Below are 27,893 nucleotides of genomic sequence, written 5' to 3'. Positions count from 1 at the left end.
AACTAATGATTTAAAACGTGTGTTGTGTTTTCTTTTTTTAAAAAAACAACCCTATAATAAACTAAAAAAATAAAAGTATAGCTGGGCACCAGTGGATCACACCTGTAATCCTAACTACTCAGGATGAGAAATGAGGACCGAGGTTCAAAGTCAGCCAGGGGAAGGAAAGTCTGTGAGACTCTTATCTCTAATTAACCACCAGAAAACTTGAAGTGGTAGAGCAGTGGCACATGGTAGTAGACCCTAGCCTTGGGCAAAAGAGCTAAAGGATAGAACCAAGGCCCTGAGGTTCAAGCCCCAAGATTGAAAAAAATAGATTGGTTGGTTGGTAGGTAGATAGAAAAATGCCCAACAAAATTAAAACAGGTAGATAGGAAAAGGCCCAGTGAAATTAAAACAAAAAGAATACAGAACAAGAGAGGAAAAGGCAAGGTCAATGTAGGAGGCAAAATATCTTACTAATAGGAATTACAGAAAGTGAGAGTAGAGAAAATGGAAGGAAGAGAAACAAAACAGGATCAATTTCCTGAACTGAAAGATCCTGAATGTACAGAATGATCTCATGGAGCAGCCAGCATGAGAGATTTATTGAAATCCAATTATTCTGAGACCTACTGGGAAAATGAGAAATCCTCAAATCCTCTAGAAAAGATAAACAGTACAAACGCAAAGAACCTTAAAATCAGAACAGATAAGGTACAACTGTATATAAAGATGGTATGGGGAACCAAAATGAAAGCTGTTAATAGGGGAATGGAAGGATGGGGACTAGAAAAGCAACAGAGAGTGTTATTCTGAGCAAAATGTAATATGCACAATATTGGAAATACTATAACGAAAAACCTCTTTGGTGCAAATAATAATAATAATAATAATAATAATAATAATAATAATAATAAGCCAGGTGCTGGTGACTCACACCTATAATCCTAACTACTCAAGAGGCTGAGATCTGAGGATCACGGTTCAAAGCCAGCCTGAAAATCCATGTGATTTTTCTCCAATTAACCACCACAACACTGGAAGTGGCACTCTGGCTCAAAGTGTAGCAAGCTAGTCTTGAGCAAAAAAGCTCAGAGACAGTATCCAGCCCCTGAGTTCAAGCCCCATGATTTAAAGAAAAAAGACAAGGAAGTAAAAGTAGGCATGGGTGGGAGGGCTAACAAAGAATGTGAATGGGAACGCATATGGTCATCTTAGTTTATTTCCATATGTGAAAATAGAACAGTGAAGACTGTTGAGATTATTTTATGGGGGAAGGGAATGGCAAGAACAATGGATGGAAGGGGAGACAATACAGATACACTGATTATGGAAATGTCACAATGAACCTATTCCCCATACAACTATGCTAATAAACAAACAAACAAACCAGAACTGCTCCAGTCCTTTCAACTAGAACACTGCAAGCCAGAGCACAAGGGACAATGAGTCTAAAATTGCACACATGTTCAACTATCAATTAAGCTTAAGGGTGAAATAAAGACACATCCAAAGAGAAAAGACCCTAATATACTTCCCATGCACCTTTTTCAGGAAACTACTAAAAGATGATGCTTTTTTAAAAGAAGGAAAAATGGTAACACAGTAACAGCAGTGCTCAACAGCATAGTAAGCTTGATAAACATTTCCAGGGTGTTGTGAAACAGACCTAGAAAATAAATATCCCAACTGCAAAGCATGGCTTAGAAAGATAAATGAACAAATGAAAAAAAAAAAAAAAAAAAAAAGAGTTAATAAGCCTAGAGCAATGCCTGTACTCAAGAGGCCAAAGCAAGAGAGACTGGGAGTTTCCGTCCAAAATCACCTACAGAGCAAAACCGTATCTCCAAACAAAACCAAACCAAAACAACCACACAAATCCAAGCAATGAAATATTTTAGGAGAGAGGAGGTATAATCATTATATATTTTGTTGAATACTATAGATGAACAATGACTTTTACAAATGAATAAATAACAAATGGCAGATTATTATACAGGAACAGAAGAAACTAACAGAGGCACTAACTCCTAAAAAGCTGCACTAATTACCGAAAATGAATGTCCTAGAAGAATCAGGGTAAAGGAAGGGTGGAAACTTTTTTGCTGGAACATCACTGGTATGATAACTTTGCAGCCTTATGGACAAGTGATTGACAAATACCAAAGTTAAAGCTCCTAACTACTGGGCCTAGAACCTTGTGGTATGTAAGAATAAAAAGACTAAGGGAAAAGAAATAGAACCAAGTAAAGGTAACAAAAATCCCAAGCCAGTAAGGGATTTCTCCTACTCACCATCTCTCTGGCTATTTCCAGCGCTTCCTGCAGGCCGTAGAGCCTGCCGCAGACCAGGTAGATTCCATTGGCCCAGAGAATACAACCCTCATGGACCCAAAATTCATTGCTGTCAAGAGGTAGTTCAGGGATTTGTAACTCCAGCTCAGGGCCACCTTCTGAAGTGGTGGGCACAGAGGCTTTTGCGTCCAAAACAGTCTTTTCACTGCTGCCCTCGGCGGCGGCGGCTTTTTTGCAAGGGAGCCCCCTGGACAGGGACCGAGGGCCTCCTCCACAGTCCTCTGAGCGGTGGCGCCGCTTGAACCTGGGATGTGCTGCCAGGCTCCTCTGCTCCTTCTGCTCCTTCTGCTGCTCCTCCTCCTCCTCAGTGTCCGTCTTGGAGCCATTGGAAGCACTTTTGTGCCGAACTTTGACCTTGCTCTGCATCTCCATGGCCCTCTTAGGAGGAGGATTCTTCGGGAGGGTGGCTGCATAATCCTGGGGATAAAAGGGTCCAAAGAGGTCACCCATGTTCCGGTAACTGGCCCATTTGCCACAGAGACAGCAAACCAGGTGTCCCATAACAGAAGACTCTGTCACCACAGGCCCCTGTAGCATAAAGGATGAGGCTGGGAGTGCCTTGCTTTCGGTGCTGCTGGGGGGAGGGGTCAGGGACCTCTGACCCTTCCGGCCCCTCACCAATTTGGTCTGTTCCTCTTCTTCAGCATTGATGATTGTACAAACGGCTCCAAGTTCACATTTATTTACTACATGAATATAAGGGAAAAAAGACTTGTTCTTGGCATCAGTTTTATCCAGTGGCTGGGTGGCGTATTTTAGCTTGATCTCTGGCTCTTGGGGTTCTACAATGGGAACTGCTTGTTTGGTTTTTCGTTTCCTTGGCTGGGTCCCAGGCTTCCTTCTCTCCCTCCTCTGCCTCTGCTTTTTTGGCTTTGGCTCTCCGTCAGTAGAACCTTCTGGTATCTGAGGGGGCTGAGGAGGTGGAGGGGGTGGCTGCTGTTGTTTCTTTTGCTTATTCACACTACCGATGGGTCTCCCCTTCTTCTTTCCTGATGGGAAATACCCCTTTGGAGGGAAGCTCTCTTGTTTGGGTGAAATCATAACTGTATCAATTTCCTTCTCTTCAGTCTTGGGGTTTGATTCAGGGGCCAGTATGCCTGCTGGAGTTACATTCTTTGAGTCAGGAAACACTAAAGGTGTTGTTCCACCCAGGGAACCATCAGGTCTCCCTTGGTTACTTCCAGGCTTCTGTGAGGTCGTGGGTGTCATGGTACCAGGAGGTTCCTTCCCTGTAGGAACGGTTTCTGGGTGTGTCTCTACCTTTACTTTGTCATCCCCACTGCCACGCCACTCTTCTGAAGACCTAGGAAGAGGCTTTTCGATGGTGGACTCCTGGCTGGCTGCGCTGACCAGATCAGTTACCACTTCGCATTTTCTCTTCTCCGCCTCAGTATCTGGAGCAGCTGCAGCCACAGCTCCACCCTCCGGAGGACCACTCTTCAGAGACAGTATGTCATCCAGAGTGACCGTGTCTGCCCCGGCCTCTGCACTGTTTGTGGATGTACTCCTCCTAATATTTGGGGATGTGATCTTCTGCACTATAGCTTCCAGTTTCAGTCCACGCCCTTTCCGTGGGGGCAGTATTTTGGTCTTAGCAGGGCTTGTGAGGGTAACAGGTGGGCAGTTTCTATTATCTGGGTTTGGGAGGTCCCTGGAGGAATCTCTCTTAGGGATAGACTTGATATCCTGACTATGAGCAAGATGGGCATAGGAATTGAATGCCTTATCGGTACCTTCTTTTGCCGGGTGAAGGAGGCGCCCTTTATCTTCAGTATTACTGTTCTTTACATCATGTGACTGTCTCTTACTGGGGATGGGAGAGATAAAAGAACGGACGCGCCTCCGCATGATTAAGGGGTTCTGAGAAGAATGATCTTCTTGGCCTGGAAGTCTTAGCATTACATTGCTAGGTTTGGATGACTGTGTCGACTCAGCTAGCCCATGTCCATCTGTCTCATGGGGCGGGCCGTACCTCTTTTGATTGGACATTCCTGAAGGACCACTACTTTTGGCAGAAGTTTGCCGAGAAAGATCCCAACAAGATTCCTGTTGTAACTTCTGGGAGCCTTTGGCAGGCAGGCCGTCACTAGACATGAGGCAGCGCCCAGATTCTTGAACACTGGGGTCATGGTAAGTCCCAACTGGTGGGCCATACATCATACCATCTTTGTCATTTTTCAGAGGGCTCCGGACTCGGTCAAGAAACTGCTGTTGCCGTGGACTCTTCCGTGGCCCATCTTGCCTGTGCTGTGCAGCAGCAATCACTCCTTGAGCAGAACTGCTGCTCCAGTCTTTATACTCCTCTTGTTGCTGTTGGTACATCTGTCTCTTGTAGTGAAGCTGGGAATTCAATCCGACATTAGGGTCTCCATAAGCATGAGCCCGAGTGTTGGCGTGATAAGCAGAGGCCAGGCTTTCTGAGTTGGCAGAAAAGGGAGCGTGTAAAGAACTCCTGTTGGCCCTCTCTGAATAGGTCATGTGTGGGTTCATATGATGAGGGTCTCCTCCTGGGCCTCTGCTCCTACCAGGAGACATCTTTAATTTTTCTGCAAAGTCATGATACTGAGAAGGGGATCGCCCCCTCATGGCCTCCCGACTACCAACTCTGCCAGGGACCCGTCGCATTGGTGTGGGTCTGCTGTCTTGGGGGCCATAGTCTGAAAGGGAATCGTGGGTTGCTGCCCCAGGGCTGGCATTGCCACGGTATGACTCGTGCTTTATGCTAGTAGGATGGCAGTGGTCTCCAGATTTCTTGTTGAAACTAGCTTGGGATTTGGACTGTTCAAAGTCTTCCTCCTTTATCTGCCCGCTCTGGGATTTCAGTTTTGTTTCCATGGATACCAATCCACCTGGAAGAATGACCGTCTGACTTAAACTTGGGTTGAGACGTTCATTCCTCCCAATTCTGGAGTCAGCACCCATGTGTCCCAGGGAGTGAGCCCCTGGGTCCCTGACAATTTGTCTTAGTGGTGAAATATCACAGATCACTGACCTCCTTTCAGAGAGGGAACCACCAGGTTCGTGGCCAGATGAAGAAGGCTCTATCTCAAACTTTCTGGGAATTGGGTAGTCAGCCAAATTGATCTGTTTCATTTCAGGAGCTGTGCTGCTTGATTTCCTTTCCCAGGGACCCCAGTGGGGATTTTCTAATAGGGATCCAATGCTTTTGTTCAGAAGGCCCCTGCTGGCTAATTCATTGGTCTGACTGACTAAGATGTTGGGTCTCGAGCTTCCTTCCAGGCCACCGGCCATACCCTGATGCTCCTGAGCACTCCTAGAATACCTCCTGTCCGGATGGTGGTGGTAACCCTGAAGCACTTCCTGTAGGAGGCTGAATTTCTCATTTCTGCCCTTGCGCTCCCCATGGCCAGTGAAATCCCCCTTTTCCTGTCCCGTAGGATATTGAGGAAAGCCACTAACATTTCGTGGCATAGCTGACCCAAAACTCTCTTTGTAACTATAGCGCAGGCCTCCAGGAGACTTGCTAGGCTCAGTCCTGCCTGTGAACCCAGGGCCTGCGACAGCATGGCCGCTCTGACCATTTCCCTCTCCGTTGTGGTTGGAGCTATTATCACCATTCTTGTTTCCTTTGTTCCCTCCTCCCGAGGGCTCTGGCTGTGGAAGTGGTGTATGACTGGCTTCCTTTGCCCCACTGTTGCTGGGTGGCCTCTGAGTGACTGCAGGATCATCCTCTTGGGAGCTTTTATCTTGTCCACCAGGCTTTTCCACACGGCCTGTCATGGCTTCCCGGGAGACTATCACCCCAACTGTCTTCTCATTGACTTTTGAGCTTCCATCAGGAGACAATGGGGTGTCTTTAGCGCCTGGTGAAGTAGCATCTTCTCTGGCTGCAGGACTGGCATTGAGTCTGGGGGGCTCATTCTGAGCACCTTGTGCTGGAGAGGAGCCCGCTTTCTCTGAGGCCCCACCCTTGTAGGTGGTGTCAGAGCTGGTGCTCTGGCCACTTAGCTGCCTCACTCTCTCCCCTGGATCCTCTGAGCTGCTAGAACAGCCTCCATCCAATGACTCTGCCATAGGGGACTTTAGCTGTTCTTCAGGCTGGGAGGAGCCTTCTGAGTTTGTACAGCTATCTGCCTTCTTAGAGGAGGAGGAAGGCCTCTTGGAGGTCTTCTTCTGAGGTGTCAGGGCATCAGAGAGTAACATGTGCTGGACGGTGTTAGGAAGATTGGCCACTTGAGTACTCAGAGCACTCAAACTACTCAACCCGGGATCTGTCAGCCTCTTTTCTGGTGCCCCTTCTAGTCCAAACCCTTTGAAGCCTGCAGGATGAGAATTAGGACTGGGCATCATTGATGGTGTTGGGCTGAGTTGAGGCATTAATTGTAAAATCCGGTTTCTGGAGCCCATGGTCACATTGCCTTGCCCACACTGAAGATTGTCCCCACTCTGCATGAGAGGAGAAGGGGTGGAGCTACAGCTTGGAGACTGAACCACAGAGGCAGCTGGAGAAGGGTTAGAGATGGGGCTAAAGTTCTGGTGAAACTGCATTGGGGACCTCACAGGAACCTCAGGCTGACTGTACTGCCCCACTGGGCTTTGCAGGGGCAACTTAGTGGCAGTGTTGGTATACTGCATCACATGCTGAGGGGGATGCTGCTGCTGCTGCTGTTGCTGCTGCTGCTGTTGTTGTTGTTGCTGCTGCTGCTGCTGCTGTTGCTGTTGCTGTTGTTGTTGCTGCTGTGGCTGCGGCTGCTGCCCTTGCTGGGTCCCTTGTGGAATCTTCGCCTGTTCAAAATTTTTCATAGACTGAGGCTGATAGCTGTAATTCGACTGTGTCCCATAAGCCTGTGCGTTAGAACCCACATTATGCCCCTCATACTGGGATCCAGCATTCACGCTGTAACTGCCATCGTAGCTCTGCCCAGACTGGCTGAAACGCTGTGGTGAAGGAAAGGAGGAGGAGGAGGAGGAAGCAGAAGACTGGTAGTGTTGTCCAAACTGACCCACTCTTAACTGGTAACCGGCAGCAGAGGATGGCAGAGTTGGGGGCCGCTGCATTGGCTGCAGATGGGATGAGCCAGAGGCTGGCTGGCCAGTAGCTTGTGGCAGAGGCTGATGGGATTGGTAAAGCTGCTGTCTCAACTGCTGGACTTGTTGCTGTTGCTGCTGCTGCTGCTGTTGCTGCTGCTGCTGCTGCTGGCTAGAAGCCTGCTGTTGGTACTGAGCACTGCCTGGAGAGAAAGGCCCTGTATAATCCTGTTGATAATGAGACACACCACCAAGGGCAGAATGCTGTGCTTGAAACTGGCCCACATGACCCTCACTCCCATACTGATTGCCAAAGCTGCTCCCCTGGGGGGGTCCGTAGCTCTGCACAGGCCCAGAAGGCCTTCGCTGAGGAGGCTGTGGTGTTCCTGCTGCCACAGGGTCTTTGTTGCCTGCCATGTAGTAAAAATCTCCAGCCTCTTTCCTGAAACCCTGGTAGCCTTGATGGCCAGAGGTCTCACTAGCCATTGCTGCGGCAGCAGCCACTGCTCGTCTTCCACCACCACTGCCACTGCTACCGCCACCACTGCCACCACCTGCACTCCCAAAATTCTGGAACATCTGGGCCTGCCGAGGGCTAAACTCTTCTATCCGGGATGAGCCATGTACCTCCTGTGGGTAGCTCTGCTGGTTTCCGTGGTAACTGCTTTGCTCCCGAAAGGACTGCATGCTGTTCAGCAGCACCGCAGCAGGCCAACAGCCCTCCTGGAGAAGGAAGAGAAAGAAATGCATGAGCCGCACACCACCTTGGCACAAACAAAATCAAGCCCAAGACAATTTAACCCGCATGAAGCTGACTGATTTAAGTTTCATCTCCTTTCTTATTCTATCCATTTCTGACAATGCAAATAAGCAAAAGAAATAAGTGGTCTGAATGGAGGAGTCTGACAGAATTCTTTAAATGCCCAAAATACATACAAATTCACTACAGTTCTTGAATTTATTATTAGAACTGTTAAAGCCAAAAAACAACATTCTTTTTGGGGAGGGGGGGGTGTTGGCTCAGGCGGATCCTGAACTCTTCATTGTCCTCCTGCCTGAGTGCTGGGATTATAGGCATTCAACGCCACACCCAGCTAAAAACAAATTTTAAGTGGGCTTCTTAGTTATGGTGGGGGGAAAAGGAGCAAAGGACTCCCCTGTTTGCATTCATGTACTAGACTGATTACTAAACAGAGCCCCAGTAGGATGAGGTGCCACCCTACTGGCTATCCATCTCCTCCCAGCCTACCCCCAACTGAAACAGAGAACTGATGCCAGTGACTTAATGTCACATACTCCTTCCTTCCCTTCCTTCCTTCCTTCCTTCCTTCCTTCCTTCCTTCCTTCCTTCCTTCCTTCCTTCCTTCCTTCCTTCCTCCCCCCTTCCCTTCCCTTCCCTTTCTTTCCTTTCTTGTCAGTTGTGGGGCTTGAACTCAGGGCCTGGTCACAGCTCTTTTGCTCAAGGATAACACTCTACCACTACTTTGAGCTACAGTTCCATTTCTGGTTTTCCAGTGGTTAACTGGAAATAAAGAGTCTCACAGACTTTCCTGCCCACTGGCTTTGAAACGAGAGCCTCAGATCTCAGCTTCCTTGAGTAGCTAGGATTACAGGTGTGAGCCACCAGCACCTGGCTATAAATTTTTTTTTCTAACAGACAATTTTCTTAGAATGATTTGCAAAGCCCTCTCAAGGGGGTTACAATGGAGCTGCCCATAGAAATCAGTAACCCCTTACAAAGTGAAGTAGATTCATCATCTACTACTTGGCCAGACCCCTGCCCCCCCCCCTTACAAAGTGAAGTAGATTAATCATCTACTGCTCCTTGGGCAGGTCCACCCATATACCTACACAAGAATTCTGTTCTCCCTGTGGCACTCTGCCCTAGCTGTGCATATGGCTTGTTCTTCTCACCTCTTTGCAGTCTCTGGGCAAACATCACCTGATATAAGGTCTTCCTTAGCCTTCCTATGCTACTTGTTTACTGTCAGTTTGTCTCTAGAGACTAGAATATAAACTTTAGAAGGGGCAAGGATTTTCCAATCCTAGCTATAATCTTCATGCCATTCAAACAGCAGTCTGCTGAATGATTACATGATACAAAAACTGGGTCTCAGAACTAGGCTAGAAGTCATATATCGAGAGGTGATACTGTGGGGGTGAGAGCAGTAAGTGCAGACTGAGCAAATGGACTATGTTCCATCTTAAGGCAAAGCTAGAGGATGTTGATAAGATGCCTGTAAAATCCTAGGGGTCCTGTTCTAAGGGGAAATCCGACTTAATTTGGAGCTACATGAAAACTGTGAGGAAAGACGTCAGAAGTAAATACAGATCACAGTGGAAGATGGTTACTAACCCCAACCTCTGAAAGACTGACCCACTTCTGAAATGTCTAAAATAGCCTGACAGGGTTTAGTTCTTTAGAATTCTGATTATACAGAAGCAGAATCATGACCCAAAGCCATCTTGTAAACATCCACACACAAAAAAGTATCCACATCTAGCTTGGAAATAACCTTTAGCTACTTAGGAAGCTGAGCTTCAAGGATGACAGTTCAAAGCCAAAACTGTGAGACTCTTATCCTCAATTAACCAGCAAAAAAATGAAGCTGTGGCTCCAGTGGTAGAACACCAACTATGATATGAGCATAAAAGTCTAGGGAGAGCACAAAGTGCTGAGCTTAAGCCTCAGTACTGTCACTACAAAAAAACAAGAAATGGCAAAGCACTTGCCTAGCAAGTGCAACATCTTGGGTTTGATCCTCGGTACCAAAGGAAAAGACCCTAAAAAGAGTTAAAACAACAACAACAACAACGACGACGACAAAAAACACATCTAAAAGAAACCACTTCTCATCTGCTTCCAACACGGACAGCGTGCTTTCTCTGTTCCAATGAATCTGCCAACAGGTAATGGCCACTTAAGTGTTCGTTACAATGGTTAACACTTCCAGCATCTACATGCACTAACTCATTTAATTCTAGCAACACAAGCACTCATTCTACAGATGAGGAAATTGAGACATGAAGTTCACTAAGCTCCTGAGAGTCAGGGCTGAGAGCTGTGGTAGGCACAAAAGTTCCCACAGTGCTTGCTTCATGCTACACTTCCCAGATGATATTCCACAAGGTCGGTAACAGATGCCACTTGTCCTGCCACAAGTTGGCCTTGAAAGTAGGTGGCTGCTGACAACGTAAGTGCTGCCCTCTTGCAGGACCTCCAATGCTGTTCCAACTGTCTCTACCTCTTCTATCGTTTGAGAACTGTCAACTGTCCACGTGTGTATTCCTGGTCGCATCATGCTTCCATTCTAGTTCTTAAGTGCCAATGGCCTTTTTCAGATTATAAAAGAAAGCTGACAGGGGCTAACCTGAACAAAAACCTAGCCATTGAAAGAACAAAAAGCTCTCTTGAGAGTTGATTCCTATAAATATTTTACATGTAGTTTAATTAACTTCTATAAATAAAACCAGATTTCTGACAATTTGGTGCCCTGCTCTGTTTTTCCTAAATAGAAGCCTCTGAGCTAAGACCACTTTAGACATTAGCAATGGGCATGGGGCTGCCTGGCCGAGAAACACCTCTACACAGAAAGAACGGTACCTCTGCAGGGCTCTTCCAACCTCTCTCTACACACTCTCTCCTGCACCATGGTGCAGAGTTAAGAGTTGTAATGCATAGTTAAGAGTTGTGTGCTTGAACACAAATCTATAGCCAACATCTCCTGCAAGGTACCAGTCAAACTAAATGTTCTCAGCACACAGGAAGCACAAAACACCAGAAAGTGGTTGCAAGTTTATCTTTTTTAAGAGTTCCAAGTAAAGCAACTAGGAAATCAAATATGCCAGCAATAACATAAACCCAATGTACTTGAAATTTTACTATAGCATATAAAGTAAGATAATATTAGAGATCATCCCAATAGTATCCTATCATTTACATGACAGTTCTGGGGCTTGAACAAGGGCCTTGTACATGCTAGCCAGAAGCTCTACCAATGAGTCATGCTCCCAGTTCTTCTTTGCTTATTATTTTTAGATCAGGCCTTTATGATTTTTGCCTGAACTAGCCTTGAACTGTGCCATTCCTACTTATGGCCTCCTGTGTAGCTGGGACTGCAGACATGTGCTATGTCTAGTTGCTAAGACTTCACATTTCCTGACTTTATTTATTTATTTGTTCATTTGTTTACTTGTGCCTAAGCTGGCCTAGCATTCTACTCTCTATCTTATAATAGCCACTATTTCTTGAAGAAAAGCATTAATGCAAGCAGTTTAGAGCATTGTGATGAATGACAAATGCCCAAATTTCCTTGTTTGACTAAACATATGTACTAAAGAAAACTCAGTATAGTGGAACAAGCCTTTAATTCCAGCTACTAAAGAGGCAGAGGCATGAGAACTGTGAACTTCAAGTTAGCCTGGGCAAAATTATTGAGACCCTATCTCTAAAATAAAATGCAAACAAATGGCCTGAGGTGTGGCTCACTCAAGTGGTAGGCCTAGCATGTCTGAGGCCCTAAATTTAATCCCCAGGACAGAAAAACCGTGTAGTAAGGAAAATTTGATACCCCAAAATAAGCCAGTCACCTATAAGGAATTTTCAAAGATATTTACCAACTCACATCCCTCCTCCCCTTTTTTTTTTCTCTCATACAGCAGTGAAGACCAGAACTTTGTACCTACACAGGCCAGAGTCTATATACACTATCTTGTTGCTCTTCTCCCTCCTCAACCCATTGGAAAGCAAAGGCCCTTGCCACCTTATAAAAAACCAACACTAACATTTTTTTGTCCTTAGATGTCACAATTTCTCCTCTAAGTTATTCACATTATCTTCAAGAAAGTTTTTCTCAGGGGCTGAGGTGTGACTCAAGTGGTAGATGGCCTGTTTTACAAGCATGAGGCTCTGAGCTCAGATCCAGAAGCTGGAAGGTGAGAGAACAGGCAAAACATCCACAAAGGAAATTCCTCGTCTTCCTAAATTCTTGTATCCTTCCTTTGCAGCAGACCTTCCATGCTTTAGGCAGGATGTGGTGGTACACATCTGGAATCCCAGAAGGGAGGTTATAGGCTATGTCTCATTGGTAGTGTAAAGCCCTGAGTTCAAACCACAGCATTACCCAAATAAAGAAGTGATCAAAGCTCAAGGTATTAACCACCTATAGGCTTCTGGTTATATTCCTGTCTGGGCTAGTCTCTGGCCCCCAGGCCCACTTCTCACCTAGCTCTAAACTCCATTATGCCCTGGGAGGTGTAATGCTAGGACTATCAGCAAGTTCCACCACACTCTGGCATCTGGTCCAGTTTGAAGATATAGATTTACTCTCCCGGATTCTACCCTTACTGAAGCTGGCAATACTTTCTACCAATGGCAGCAGCTCTGTGGCAACCTGAATGATTCAGTCACTTTTTCTGAGCTCCAGGAACCATTGGTACATCCTGTCCTTCAGGCCTTGGAGGTAGTAACTCCCTATGCTTGCCAGGCTAGACTAGTTATCCAGTCATTCTCTAGACTTCCCTCACCTTTGGCAAACAGCCCCTTTATTAATCTGCTTTATCCAATCAGCATCAGGGTTACCCATTCTGTGTTCTCCTCTGCAGCTCAGAAGCTGGGGGCAACCTTCCCAGAACTACTTCCAGGTTAGAATGTAGAAAGATGCACAAAACAGAATTGGAAGACAGAAGAGACCAATTATCCTGGGAAGCAGCTGCAACAGATATGGACTCCTAGTGGCTCCCCATGAGCTCTGCCACACATGGGGCTTTCAGCCTGAGAGCACCACCAGTGCAGCTTTCCTAACCTTCTCAGTCCCAGTTTTCTTCTAGGGATGGCCCAGCACTTAATTCCTGTATCAATCAAAATCCTTCATGGTCAGTGCCAGTGGTTCGTGCCTGTAATCCTACCTACTCAGGAGGCTGAGATCTGAAGACTGAGGTTCAAAGCCAGCCCAGGCAGGAAAGTCCATGAGACTCTTATCTCAAATTACTTACACCACCACCACTCCCCAGACCAAAAAAAAAAAAAAAAAACAACTGGAAGTGGAGCTGTGGCTCAAGTGGCAGAGCACTAACCTTGAGCAAAACAACTCAGGGACAGTATCCAGGCCCTGAGTTCAAGCACCAGTACCAGCACCCACTCCCCTAAAAAAGCCCTTCGTACTTGAAACAGGGAGTTTCTCTTTTCCTGAATGAACTCTGAACACTACAGTTAAATGATCCTCAAGCTATAAGTCTGAATGTACCATCTGTTTTCTACCGGGGCCCTGACTGATCAAGTTCTTCTCTCATTCCTAGCATTTCCTAGCACACTATTATCACTTGGGGAGCGAGGGACTTTCTATTTCATGCAATATGGCATACAGCAGGGACGGAAAATTTCCTCTCAACAAAAACACCTAGAAATGTCAGACAAAACATACAGTACAAACATTCAGGAAGGCTAGAGGAAATGCCCAAGATTCAAAACTGGGAGGGGTACTAAAAAGTAGCAAGCAGGAGGTTGATTCTGAACCAGGGATGGGGTGGGGTCTGCAGCACTCATTAGCCATACAGCAGGGGTTTTAATGACTGTGGAGACAGAAGGTAGGGCCTCTGGCCCTCTTTAGTTGGAAGTGGGTAAGACAGATCACTCTCTGTACTTTATGACTCTAGACAGTGCCACTTGTGGGAATATTTCTATAAAGATAAAGTGTACTTATTCTTAGGCAGCCCTAATTCATTTGGGGAGAGGAAATATTGGAGTTGGAGCCCATCAACTCATTTTCAACAAAAAAAGAAAAAGCTGTTTTTTCCCTAACTGCTCCAGCTTCCTATCCTCAAGGGAAACCATGATCATTCTGAGCCAGAAATTTTAAAATAAATTTACACTTTAACTCTTTGCACTTTTTTTTTTTTAATAAGACACTGCCTAATCAGGACAATGCTTCTTTCCTTTATTTGCTGTTTGCTCTCGAACCCTATCAGGGCCATTTCCATCTTTCTGTCTAGTTTGCCCCCCGTTGTCCCTGCACCAGCCCATCAATAAAGGAAAAGTTTGTTTTCATCTGCCAACCTTGCAGCATCCACCTCCCCAAAGGTCTGGACATCTTTCCACATCTTCCATTCCTCTCAAACCTCTCCAACAGGCCGCCCAGAGGCCCCTCTGACCTCAGAGCCTTCTCTGATGCATCCCTAGGTCCATACATTCCTTCCTAGCACGCCAGGTCACTTGAGAGTCCCAAGGGCTGTTTATGTGACCCTCATTACACATCTTCCTGGAGTCAGAAAATCTGCTGGCTTTACCTCTCTTGGTGAAGAGACTTAGTAAAACACATTTAACTTTAGCCAGGAGCTAAGGTACATTTTAGTGATAAAATAATTATCACACAACTTCTGTATGTCAGATTATCTAATTTTACATATATCACAATTAATGGACAAGTGGGAGAAATGATAAATTACATAAATTAAATCTTCCAATTCTCTTTCCTAGGACAAGCTGGGACTGATAATTCTTTAATTCAAGTTCTTTTAATTCTAAAGCCCAGGAATCATTTCTTTTCCTACATCATAAATTCAGACAGGAAAACTGAAAATTCTGACCAACACTTGGATCAGATCTGAAATAACAGTGACAACTGCTAATTTGCTATATGCCTTACATATATGCTACACTACCAGATGCTTTATATAAATGTTAATGTATTCAACTGATTGCACCATGATCTAAGATGGGTTAGTACTCCTTTTGTATACCGAAGCTGAGAAGTTAAATGAGCAAAATATTTGTAAATAGGTAGGATATAAAATGATAACCCCAGATCTAGTCCATATTCCTGGTAAAGCCGTCCTTAAATCAGCAGCAAGACAATCCTGTACTCTCACAGACAAAAGCTGACTTTTTTGGTGATGGTTCACGTGTGTGAGGCAGGCATTCTACCATTTGAATTCTTCCCAACTTTTTTTTTTTTTGCTTCAGTTATTCTGCATGGAGGGTATCCTACTTTTGTCTGGTGAGCCATGACCAAGTACATATATACATACAGGCAAAAAGTGAAGGCACAAATTTGTAACTATTAAATTTTTCAAAAATATTTAATAAATGAGGGGCTGAGAATGTGACTTAGTGGTAGAGTGCTTGCCTACCATGCACAAAGCCCTGGGTTTGAGTCCTCAACACTGCATAAACAAAAAAGGCTGGGGGGCTGGGGATATAGCCTAGTGGCAAGAGTGCCTGCCTTGGATACACGAGGCCCTAGGTTCGATTCCCCAGCACCACATATACAGAAAACGGCCAGAAGCGGCGCTGTGGCTCAAGTGGCAGAGTGCTAGCCTTGAGCGGGAAGAAGCCAGGGACAGTGCTCAGGCCCTGAGTCCAAGGCCCAGGACTGGCCAAAAAAAAAAAAAACCAAAAACAATTGTACTCATTACCTGATGCATGTAACTGTAGCTCCTCTGGTTATCACTTCTACAATAACAATAAAATATATTTTTTAAAAAAAAAAAAAAAAAAAAAAGGCTGGCTCAAGAGGCAGAGTGCTAGCCTTGAGCAAAAAGAAGCTTAGGACAGTACTCAGGCCATGAGTCCAAGACCCAGAACTGGCAAAAAAAATAAAAAATTAATAAATGAAATCCTATCGAGGTTAGGCTGAGAGACAAAAGTAACAAAAGCCATGTAAATTACTACAACTCACTGGGAACACAAATTGGTAATAACAACCAAAAAAAAAGAAAAAAGAAAAAGAAACACACAAAAATACCCAGCCCAACAGATTATTCCAATGCTATCTGTAAGAAGAAAAAAACTGGCAATGTCTTAAAGATCACTTGGAAACAATTAACTGTGGGGTATTTATGAAATAGCATGCAATCATTGAAGGCAATTGTGAAGATTCTAGCATCATAGAAATGTTTAATTACGTAACATCAGATGAAGACCAGCATATGAACTCATCCCTGTGCTGTAGTTACAGCTATCTGGAAATTAAGCTACCTTGTAGATCAGGGCCAAAGGAAATACTATGGAAAAATGAAAACTTATGGATTACCTACAGTGACAGGGTATGTTGATGGAGCTGCTTCTTTGTCCCTTTTCCTTTCTATTACATTAGTGCTCATGTAGAAAATAATCACTTAGGGCTGGGGATATGGCCTAGTGGCAAGAGTGCTTGCCTCGTATACAAGAGGCCCTGGCTTCGATTCCTCAGCACCACATATACAGAAAATGGCCAGAAGTGGCGCTGTGGCTCAAGTGGCAGAGTGCTAGCCTTGAGCAAGAAGAAGCCAGGGACAGTGCTCAGGCCCTGAGTCCAAGCCCCAGGACTGGCCAAAAAAAAAAAAAAAAAACAAAGAAAGAAAGAAAGAAAATAATCACTTAAATATTATTAACCTTATTTAAAAATTATCTCATAAATGACATCTCTCATATAATCTGTCCCTAAGGACAGGAAAAGAATCTGACAAGGCAAAGAAAAGGAGGCAGAGGAGCCCTCACAAACCTAGGTGGGGAGGGAGGGAGGGAGGGAGGGAGAGAGAGAGAGAATACCGTGTGTGTGTGTGACAGAAAGGATAGACGGACAGAAACCTGGAACCCAAACTTCATAGATGGCTATCCAAGCAAGTGTGCACACATCACTATCACTAAATTATTTTTCATAATTGTGCCGAAGAACAGCTGGATTCCACTCCACAGTGGGCAGGCCTATTTTCAGACATAATCCCAAACAGCTTGCTTCTCTAACTCTGCTCTTAAGTGTCGGACTCTTGGACTGACCACAGAACCCATCTGTATCCATAGCCACACAGTACCATCTACCAGTCTTATACTCAGGAGCATCCCAAGTCACTGCAGATGACCTATCTTTAAGCAGAATGACTCAATAGTTCTCTGAAAAGAAAGGGAGCAGGAAAATCCCCATGGATTTTCTTAACTGTTGAGTCTCAGAGATTCTGAAATATTGCTGAATTTTCTCATTTAAAGGTTAATGAGTGTAGTATTTCTAAACCTCAAACTAAAGGATCACAGACAACAATTAGTGCTGGTGCAAACAAAAGTGTTTCATTTTATAATTAAATATAATTTTGAATTAAATGTCAAGATACCAGCCAGGCACTGGTGACTCATGCCTGTAATCCTAGCTACTCAGGAGGAGGCTGAGATCTGATGATCAAGGTTCAAAGCCAGCCTAGGCAGGAAAGTCTGTGACACATTAATCTCCAATTAAACACTAAAATGCCAGAATTAGAGCTTTGGCTCAACTCATGAAGTGTTAGCCTTGAGGAAAAAAAGCTCAGGGACAGTGCCCAGGCCCAGATTTCAGCAAACAAACAAACAAAAACAGTCAAGATACCAAGGACTAAATGCAGAGGACAAAGGTGAGGCTCAGGAAGTAGGGCACCTGCCAGCCAATAAGTGAAAGCTGAGTTCAAGTCCTGTTCTCAGACAAGAAACAGAAAGGTAAAGGAAAAGGAGGGGTTGGGAGAGGGAGGAAGGGGAAGGGAAGGGAAGGGGAGGGGAGGGGAGGAGAAGAAGGGAGAGAACACAAACCAAGGAATAAATATAGAACAAAAATGGAAAGTTATATAATGAAAAGACTTTACTGAAGGGTCCAAAGAGCTCAAAAGAAAACAAACCTCACAAACCAGAATATACAGCATAGCTAGATGAAGAGGGTTAGTTTCTTAAAGAAGTCTTCATAGATTAACAGTGTTAAAACAATTGCATTTTGAAATAACTTCAAATGTACAAAAGTGCAAGAATAATTCAGTGTTCACATAACCCCTTCAACAATACTGCACAATTCAATGTTTTATATCACTTGTGGATTTACCTGATCCTTTGAGAGTAGGCTAAAGATAAAAATAATTCTTACTGTTCCTAACAGTCCCAAAAAGAAGAGCATTCTCCTGTAGAACCAGTATACCAGCTTCCACGTGATGAAATAAAAATCAACACTGATACTATACTACCAATATAACCCACAGATTCCATATGCATTCCTTCAAACACTACCAACAATGCCTTTTCTTTTCCCTTCTAGTCCAGAAGTCTAGGTATGGATCTACCAGTACCTGTCAACCTACAGTAGTAGCTCCTCAGTCTTTCCCTAACTTCCCCATCCCCTCCAGAGTACGGTCGCTTTATTTTTAGTATGACCCTCAACCTGACATGGGTCTGTTTCTTTATCAGACACAGCCGAGTCCTGGTTTCCTGGCAACAACACAGACAGGTGGCATGGGCTCTTACTAGCACACAGCATCAAGATGGGACCCATGGTGACCCATCCCAGCACTGGTGACATTTGCCACACTAGTCAAGCCCATGTCTAACTGATTCCTCTATTGTAATACCACTATTTCCATCTTTCTAATAAGTATTTTGCTGGGCCAGTTCTAACATTTTGCCCATACCTTGGTTCATTGTCAAATCTCCACCCGTCAGCATCCAGTGATGCCCATGTGCACCCACCACTTCTATGATAGCTGCCAAATAGTAACGTGAGTATTTTTATTTCTTGCCTCACACTTGCTAGATGGCACTCTGCCATTAAGCCAAGCCACACCCTCTTTTACTTTTTTTTGTTTTCACATTATGATTTTTAAGGTAGTTTTTGCTGAGGCTAGTCTCAGACTGCAATTGCACATGCCCAGGTAAGAATTCATGCAGGAGATGGAGGTATTGATAATTTAAGGAGGGGGTTCTGGACGCCAAAAACATGATTCTCCTGGTCTCTGCCTCCCCAATAGCTAGGATTACAGTCACAAGCCATTGTGCTCAGCTGAAAGTTATGCCATTAATCTATCATTCTTTCTGCCTTCACATAAGCAGAGCTTTGTCTTCTCACTCATTTAATTCCACTCAAACTGTTACATATCTGACCAGTTGGAAACCTCTTCAGAATGGCTTTAGTGTCCTGACATGTTCCATTCTTTGCACAACTTCCTTACTTCCTGGGAAGCAAAGATGCTTCAAAATCTTTTAGCACTGCCCCCAGACTCCAGAACTGGCCAAAAAACATTTGGTTCCTTTCAGAGGAATACAATATTTAGAAACCATGACCTAGGTGCTAGAAATTTTCACTACTAGTGCATCTAGCTGGAAATTATGCATACACAGGAACACTCACTCTATAGCTGTGTTTTATAGAGTTTGTACTAATATATGAGTTTATAAGAATATCTCCAATTTAAATGCTTCAGAGCTGTCTGCAGACTCCCATTTTTCTATGTAATTCCCTCCTCAGACAATAAGAAACCTAACTCCCATTATCCTCAGTAAATACATGCCTGCTCAACCAATTTACTTATTTTATGCAACAGAGTCAATCTTCCAAGCTCCTCAGCCTCATTTCCTTACATACTCCCTACAACCTGCCTCTCGAACCACTAGAATCTCCACCACCTTTGTGTGGCATGCTTCCATTAGGGCTTGGGAAACGAATCCCCAAATTTACCTAAGGAAAACCTAAAGAACATGTATAAAAGCAAAAAAGATGGGGAAACTATTAAAAGTCAGGAGCCTTTTGCCCTACCACACCAAAACATTTTTCTAATTAAATTATAATTACAAAAATAAAGGGTACTATGGTACCATACTCTTGGGAGAAAACTAACGGGTTAGACTCTACTTCAGGATACCCATAAAAAATAAACTCTGTATTAATGAAAAGCCAAATATCACCCACCCTCAAAAATAAAAATGCATGTGAGGTTTACAAGATCACACAAACACTTAAGGATAACAACAGTGCAAGGGAAAAGGCAAGGAAGGTGATCAGAAGGCTGCAACTGGGATACATGTCAAATTTGTATTAGAGGTTCAAAGGTAACATTAGTTGTTATGCTTTTCTGTATGTTTGACATATTTCGGGAAAAATAAAAATAAAGTTGTCTTCCCACTTAATCAGTTTGCAAATATACCAGTTATACACAACACAGTACTGCTTAACAGTTACTGGTAAGAGACCTTGCTAGACTAGTCTTTGGAAGGCTTAGAGCTGCAGAGTGACATGTCCTGGTTTCAGTTCTCAGGTCTGAACACCCTGGTGGAAAATGGACTAGGGGAGGCACAAGGGCAAAAGCAGAGTCAGTGAAGAAGCTATTTTAGTAGTTCGGGTAAGGGACGCTGGCTGCATGGATGAATGTGGTGTTCATGGGTGGTCAAATAGAGGACACATTTTGATGTCAGAGCCAACAGAATTTGCTAATGGGTCAGATGTGAGGGACACCAACAAATGACAAATGACAGCAGGAACATTAGCAGAGCACCAGTATTGAAGTCATTTACTCTTCACAATATTCCCACAGGCAGGCATAGTTGACAGCTCCATGCTATTCAAATAAAGACAGTGAGGCAGAGAGAAGTCTAGTAGACTGTTCAAGGCCTCAACATTAGTCACTGGATGTGAACCCTAGTAGGTGGACTTGGGTACTTGTATTGCAGCACCATTCCCTACAGGAGAACTGCAAAAATGAGATGTTGGGAAGAGATGAGAGTGGAAGTGGGACAGTAATCAGGAGTGTTTTGCCAGCCATACCTCTGAGATTCTTACAGCACACCCAAGTGGAAATGACTGGGAGATTAAAAAGTGGCATGACTGGGTGGGGATAAAAGTGGGAAGACCATGAGCATATACAACATTCAAAGCCAAAGAAGTAGATGCAGTCAGGAGCAGATTTTCCAATTACAAGCTGTGAAATCAATTGAGCAGGTCATGAATAGCACTTAGCAGAGGAGTGGAGTGGGGTCGCCCAAGAACAAGCAAGCCAAATGAGTGTGAAGCCCTGAATTCAAGTCTCAGTACTGGGAATGAGTAAATAAATGAACAAATAAAAACAGCAAACCAGAAAATAACAGAGCTCATAATTTGCACTAGGACAAAACACGAGAACTATCTTGTGAAACCTGACTTTCAGTTTTACATGACTGTGGAAATAAGCTAGTGTAGTGTGCTAGTACCAAGTTGGCATTCAGTGTGGTCAAGAAAGGTTTAAAGTCACTTGAGTTAAGGACTAAGCACAGGGTTGACCCTCAAAAATCAGTTGGGTTAACACGGGTCCTGCAGCTTTGACTGCAAAAAGCTGTGTACATAAGTAATTATGGGATGGTAAGGAACTCACAGTGCTCTGGGAGCAGAGACTAAGCTGAACATAGGATGAAGTGGTGAGGAGTGAAAGGTATTAGATTTTATTTTAGATCCATGGTATGAGGAGACAGCAGGATAATCTGTAACAGCCATAAACAGCAAGTGTCCAGTTATTTATTTTTAGCATCTACCATGTGTTGGGAAACTTCTAAGACAATCTTACTATACTGAAATACAAATACTAAGAAAGTATTCTCTGCTGAAAAGGCTCACTCTCTAAGAAAAGAAACAACATGTAGAACAGCCACACAACAATATAGAGCAGTTTTGGCCAGGGCACAGCAATTTTCCTTTCCAATCATACTTGTCTATTACTGCCCATCCAAATCTACCTCGGTGTGCACACCATGCTCTCAACATCTGTACCCCTACTTCACGGCTTGTGTTCCCCCCAAAACACAAAAATACCTCTAAGTCATGCTTCAGGGTCATCTGGCCTCTGCTCTGAAATCTGCAGGGAACACCTCAGCTCAGTGATCTTGCCTTACTTAAACATGACAGCTTTTTTTAACACTAGCATTCATTAGTAGAATTGGGGACAGGTTCCACTGTGTCCTCTCTACAAATGCACATGGCAGTCTTCTATCTGGTATCTCGTCTCCAGCTGTGTTCCTTCTTCCCTCTTTCTTCTGCATGCCCCATCTCCTCAGCCAGGCCATGCACCAGATACTTAACATGATGAACATGTCTGACATCTACAAGGTCCTCTAACAGCAGCCAACAAATACTTGCCTTGCAAGAAGACTTCTGGTTCTTACTGAAACAGGTCTGATGCATTCACCCTCTAGCCCAAAACCTTTTATTGGCTCCTAATTATTAGTGCAGTGTGCAGAATGCTGTCTTGTCTTTTTAGTCTGCCATACAATCTTCACTCTCCTTACCTCTCAAACACCTTAAGGCTAGGGCATGGACACCCAAAACTAATAGAGAAATCTAAAGGTATAGAAATAAAATAAAATTTTAAAAAATCACACACACACACACACACACACACACAGGTAAGCTATCAACTAACTACAGATGTCTTTGGAATGGGATTATAGGGGTAGTGATCTAGAAACTTGTTTAGCTATGCTGGGTGCTGTTGGCTCATGCCTATAATCCTAGCTAATCAGGAGGCTGGGAGCTGGTATCATGATTCACAGCCAGCCTGGGCAGGAAAGTCTGTGAGGTTCTTATCTCTAATTAACCTCCAGAAAACCAGAAATAGTGCTATGGCTCAATGTGGTAGAGCGCTAGCCTTGAGCAAAAAGAGCTTAGGATTGTGGGGGCCGTGGTTCATGCCTAAAATCCTAGCTACTCAGGACACTGACATCTGATATCTAGGATCATGGTTCAAAACCAGCCTGGGCAGGAAAGTCCATGAGACTGTTATCTCCAATAAACTACTCAAAAAAAAAAAAAAAAAAAAAAAAGAAAGAAAAAAAGCCAGAACTGACACTGTGGCTCAAAAAGTAAAATACTAGCCTTGAGCAAAAGAAGCTCAGGGACAGTGCCCAGGTCCTGAGTTTAAGCCCCATTACTGACAAGAAAGAAAGGAAGAAAAAGAGAGAAAAGAAAGAAAACTGGCTTAACCAGAGTTAATTTAAGAGAAAAATTTTAAAAGAACAAATACTGACAACTAGATTCTGATTATTGAAAACTGTGTGAGAGGCCATAATCTCAGAGCCTTAATCTTACCAACTCTGTGTAATCAGCCATTTTATAGACAAGAGCTTAAATAACCCTCACAAGTTTGCACAGCTAGTCAGTGAAGAACACCAGCTGGGTTGAAGCCTGGGTCTAATATACAATGTGCATAGTGATGTTTTCTTCCCTGGCATACCCAACACACCCCTTTATAGCCTTTTGCTTTCATTTGGCCTGGTCCTTGTGTTACAGTAATATTGGCTTTGCTGACACACCACTTACCTTTACAGTCTAGCACAAATCCCACTCTCCTCCAATTCCTTCCTAAGGCATAAACCATAGTCAGTATTATTGGAGTTCTTTTCTCCTTAGCTTTGCCTACAGTGTGGTTCTCTCTGGTTCTTTGGTTCTCTTAAGGCCACACAGGCAGCAAGTACTCATAAGGGTAGGTGAATTAAGCTGACAATAACAAATTGTCTTTCTGACAAAAGCAAGTTAACAGATGAAGACCATAAGTTCTGGAATAGGACTGTAGCTCTAGAATGGTGCTGAAGTATGCATAAGGCTCTTGGTCCACATATATCACCAGCAGCAGCAACAACAAAAAGTTTCCATTGCTGGTGCTCATGCCTGTAATCCTAGCTACTGCTAAGGCTGAGATCTGAGGACTGCTGTTTAATGCCATCCCAGAAAAGTCCATGACTTTCCAAATAACCAACAGAAAACTGGGAGTGGCACTGTGGCTCCAAGTGGTAAAGCACTAGACTTGAGCAAAAGAATTCAGGGACAGTGCCCAGGCGGAGTTTAAGCCCCACAGCTGACTACAAACAAACAAACAGAAACAAAAAAGTTTTCATCTGTGGGGGAAATTATTAATGAGAAAGTTTCTGTAAATCCCTCCTTCATTTTCTGTCTTGAACCTAATGGAAACATATTAAGAAACAGGTTGATTTTTACCTTGCCCACAAAGTGGCCGAACAAAATAGATCACAACTTCTGATGAATAAAAATTGTTTGGGGGCTGGGAATATGGCCTAGTGGCAAGAGTGCTTGCCTCGTATACACGAAGCCCTGGGTTCGATTCCTCAGCACCACATACATAGAAAAGGCCAGAAGTGGCGCTGTGGCTCAAGTGGCAGAGTACTAGCCTTGAGAAAAGAAGAAGAAGAAGAAGAAGAAGAAGAAGAAGAAGAAGAAGAAGAAGAAGAAGAAGAAGCAGCAGCAGCCAGGGATAGTGCTCAGGCCCTGAGCACTGGACTAGCCCAGGACTGGCAAAATAAATAAATAAATAAATAAAATTGTTTGGTCAGGTGCTGGTCTGTGAGACTCTTATCTCAAATAATCACCAAAGAGACAGAGTGGAGCTATGACTCAAGTGGTAGAGTGCTAGCCTTGAGTAAAAAAGCTCAGGGACAGCACCCAGGCCCTGAACTAAAGCCCCAAGACCTGCACACAAAACAAGATAGTTTAATTTATAAAAATGTATATAAACCAAGCATGGTGACTCAAGTCTATAATCCTAGCTACTTGAGAGGCAGAAATCAGGAGACTGGGTGATCAGTTTGAGGCCAGCCGTCAGAAATCTGAGAAGCTGGGCACAGGTAGCTCACACCTGTAAACCTAGCTAATTCAGGAGGCTGAGATCTGAGGATCCTGGTTTAAAGCCAGGCCAGGCAGAAAAGTCCATGAGACTCTTATCTCCAATTAACAACCAAAAAAGAAGAAAGTAGAGCTGTGTCCCAAGTGGCAGAACATCAACCTTGAGCACAAAAGCTAAGGGACAGCACCCAGACCCTGAGATTCAAGCCCCAGTGAGCAAGGCTTAAGTGTTAAGAGTTTCTGCCTAGCAAGAGCAAGGACCTGAGTTCAATGCCCAGCAAAGCCAAAACCATAATAATGTAAGTCAACAAGCTTTTCTGACGTTTTAAAAAAAGTTTTGAAAATTCCCTCACATAGACTCGGATCCTTCAAAGAAAGTACCTAGGTTTTGTACAATAAAATAATAAAAACACTAAAAAGCTATTTTATATACAACTAAATCATGGAGATACAATCTGACATGTTTAAAATTCAAAAACTCTTTTAACTTAAGCCCATGGCATCTGATTTTGTAACAAGTTGAATCTAAACAAGCAACACTATAAAGTAACAATGCTAGCTAACAACCTCAAGGATGGGCAAATTTTTATGTGTCCTTGGCCTTCCTGGGCAAAGCAATGAGAAGAGCAGGCAACCAAAGCATTTAGACTTGATTTTATTGGAAGCATCAACACCATAGGTCAACCTGTCAAATGAAGCAAAAGGCAGAACTGAGTTCTATGGGGTCTAGTCCATTCAAGATAAAAGCCAATGGACCTTTTTACAGTTTATGGGGTCCTCTCCGTATGGCTGGGAATGCAGGCCTGGAAGAAATACTGTCTGGACGATTAATTCCTGTGAAAGGAACACAGAAGCTAGGAAGAGAAGAGGTAGGTGGGTTCATTCTAAACTTCCTGTTCTTTTAAAGAATATCTATAAGCTAAGTGTACTTCTAAAGATCGAGCTTCCTATGTCAAAGACAAAACTGAAAAACAACTATCTTGGACTGTATTTACAACTACTTCAAAGACCTGTTTCAAACATGTCACGAAAATGAAAACTTCAACTCTAAACTTGCATGTCCAAGAAGGGCAGCAAAGACAGTATAACAGAGGGCAATTCTGGCTCAAGATATTTGTGCGTGTCTATGGGAATATCACAATGAGCCCCGGTCTCAATTAATGTAAGCAAAGAAAAATAAACATATCGTTTAAAGAATTAGTGAATTAAGGTTTGTGCTTAGTGTCCTGTGCAGATTCTGCCTTGTGACAGCACATGGGTCTGCCTTCCAATCCTGACTAGCAGTTGAATGGACTGCAGTAGTCAGTGTCCCAAAACTGTTGCTGGGACAGCTACACTTGGTTATCACACAAAAAACTTTATGTGGAAGATCTCTGCTTCAGTCCTGGAGGGAGGGAAGGAGGAAGGAAGCAAAGGAGGAGAGGGAAGAAGGAAGGAGGAAATAAAGAGGAAAACAAAAGATCTTCACAATAAAGCTGTGACAAACATTTGCATCGAGAAAGACAATTCCAAGGCAGAGAATGCTTTGGACACGAAGACCTGAAGCTCACAGAGGTCCTGCCCATTCTGTGATAGGAAGAGATGAAGACAGTGTAGGACTACCGATCATCAAACAGAGAGAAAAATAATCGACAGCAGTGACGCTGCAAACCAATTCATCATGTTATCTGATTATTTTCCATCTAGAATAGCCATCTTTTTTTGGTCGAATACATTTCCACTGAGTTCTAGATGTAGCATACTATAAATCTCAACTATCGGACTTATGGTACTGGCCTCACTTGTTGAAACATCATGGTTCACATCAGCTTAAAACACAAAAAGAAAATGATACATCAACCTCATGGCCTATGGGTTATTTTGGTCTTACAAGAAAGTTTCACTATATTTAAAATAATGGTCTTAGATGCAGTTGTATCTCAAGGTTAATATATTATTCTCAAACTCATGTTAAAAAAAAAAGTGAAAAAATGGGGGCTGGGAATATGGACTAATGGCAAGAGTGCTTGCCTCGAATAAATGAAGCCCTATGTTCGATTCCTGAGCACCACAAAAACAGAAAAGGCCAGAGGGCGCTGTGGCTCAAGTTGGCAGAGCGCTAGCCTTGAGCCAAAAGAAGCCAGGGACAGTGCTCAGGCCCTGAGTTCAAGCCCCAGGACTGACAAAAAAAAAAAAAAAGAGAGAAAGAGAGAAAGAAAGAAAGAAAGAAAGAAAGAAAGAAAGAAAGAAAGAAAGAAAGAAAGAAAGAAAGAAAGAAAGAGAGAAAGAAGGAAAGAAAGGTGAAAAAATGAATTTGGGGTTAGAAGAGCCTAAACAACAACATTTCAACAGCTTAAGATCGTTGTGGGGCTGGGAATATGGTCTAGTGGCAAGAGTGCTTGCCTCGCATACATGAAGCCCTCGCTTCGACTCCCCAGCACCACATAGATAGAAAATGGCCAGAAGTGGCGCTGTGGCTCAAGTGGCAGAGTGCTAGCCTTGAGCAAAAAGAAGCCAGGGACAATGCTCAGGCCCTGAGTCCAAGGCCCAGGACTGGCAAAACAAACAAACAAACAAAAAAAACGTTGTGAAGAGTGTAATCTCTAGACCCTGTTTTAGATTTTCTTCTTCTTTTACTTGAAGGGAGGTAACTAGCTATATGGGTAAGAACAAAGTGCCAAGGAAATATGTAATAGTAAAGGAAAACTCTTGATAACTGTGCTGCTGTCTTTCCATAGAGATGTGAAGAGCAGAAACCATAAAACGCCCCTGTCCACTTCCCACTTGGCAACCCCTCGGGTGTGATGAGGAGAAGAGCCATGGAGGATCGGGCACCAGCCAACCTACTGCCACGCGCTCTCCCCTCACAGAACGGAGAGTGCCAAGTGCTACTCACTTACTTCAAAGTCAAATGAAATGGCTTGAAGACTTGAGAAAAACAGGCTTGAAAAAAACAAACACATCTGGAAATAGAAACTTATTTTAGTAAGCAAAACAGGCAAAAGTATACTTTTATCCTAACCAGGTACAACTGCTTCCCTCTAATAAACTTGTTTTTTTACTCACTCTTCTGGATGATGCCTTGGAAAAAGTACTATGTTTAGAACCAGGAAACCTAAGTCAAAATACTTCCTCATTTTGCCACTTGTTCTGTAACTTGGACAAGTTATTTAACCCACAGTCCTACTTTTCACATTCGCAAAAATGGAGTTACCTGAAATGAGCCACAATACAT

At 43.7% G+C, this 27,893-nt stretch overlaps 1 protein-coding gene across 7 annotated transcripts in view; it reads right to left on the bottom strand.

The window, feature by feature from the left end:
- Window positions 1-27,893, bottom strand: part of Tcf20 (transcription factor 20) — a 171,861-nt gene that overhangs the window by 45,528 nt on the left and 98,440 nt on the right. For 4 of the 7 annotated variants that reach the window (XM_048354426.1, XM_048354383.1, XM_048354398.1 and 1 more), the window contains exon 1: window positions 2,277-8,622. In XM_048354426.1, coding sequence (XP_048210383.1) covers window positions 2,277-8,075 — 5,799 coding nt within the window. In that variant the 5' untranslated portion in view covers window positions 8,076-8,622. Of the gene's footprint in view, window positions 1-2,276; window positions 8,623-27,893 lie in introns of those variants that run through there. The other 3 variants (XM_048354413.1, XM_048354408.1, XM_048354419.1) reach the window with 1 other exon arrangement.

This window comes from Perognathus longimembris, chromosome 1 (assembly GCF_023159225.1).
Source record: "Perognathus longimembris pacificus isolate PPM17 chromosome 1, ASM2315922v1, whole genome shotgun sequence".
Classification (NCBI taxonomy): domain Eukaryota; kingdom Metazoa; phylum Chordata; class Mammalia; order Rodentia; family Heteromyidae; genus Perognathus; species Perognathus longimembris.
Note: the sequence above shows the minus strand (reverse complement) of the source record. Positions and strands in the feature narration are given on the sequence as shown.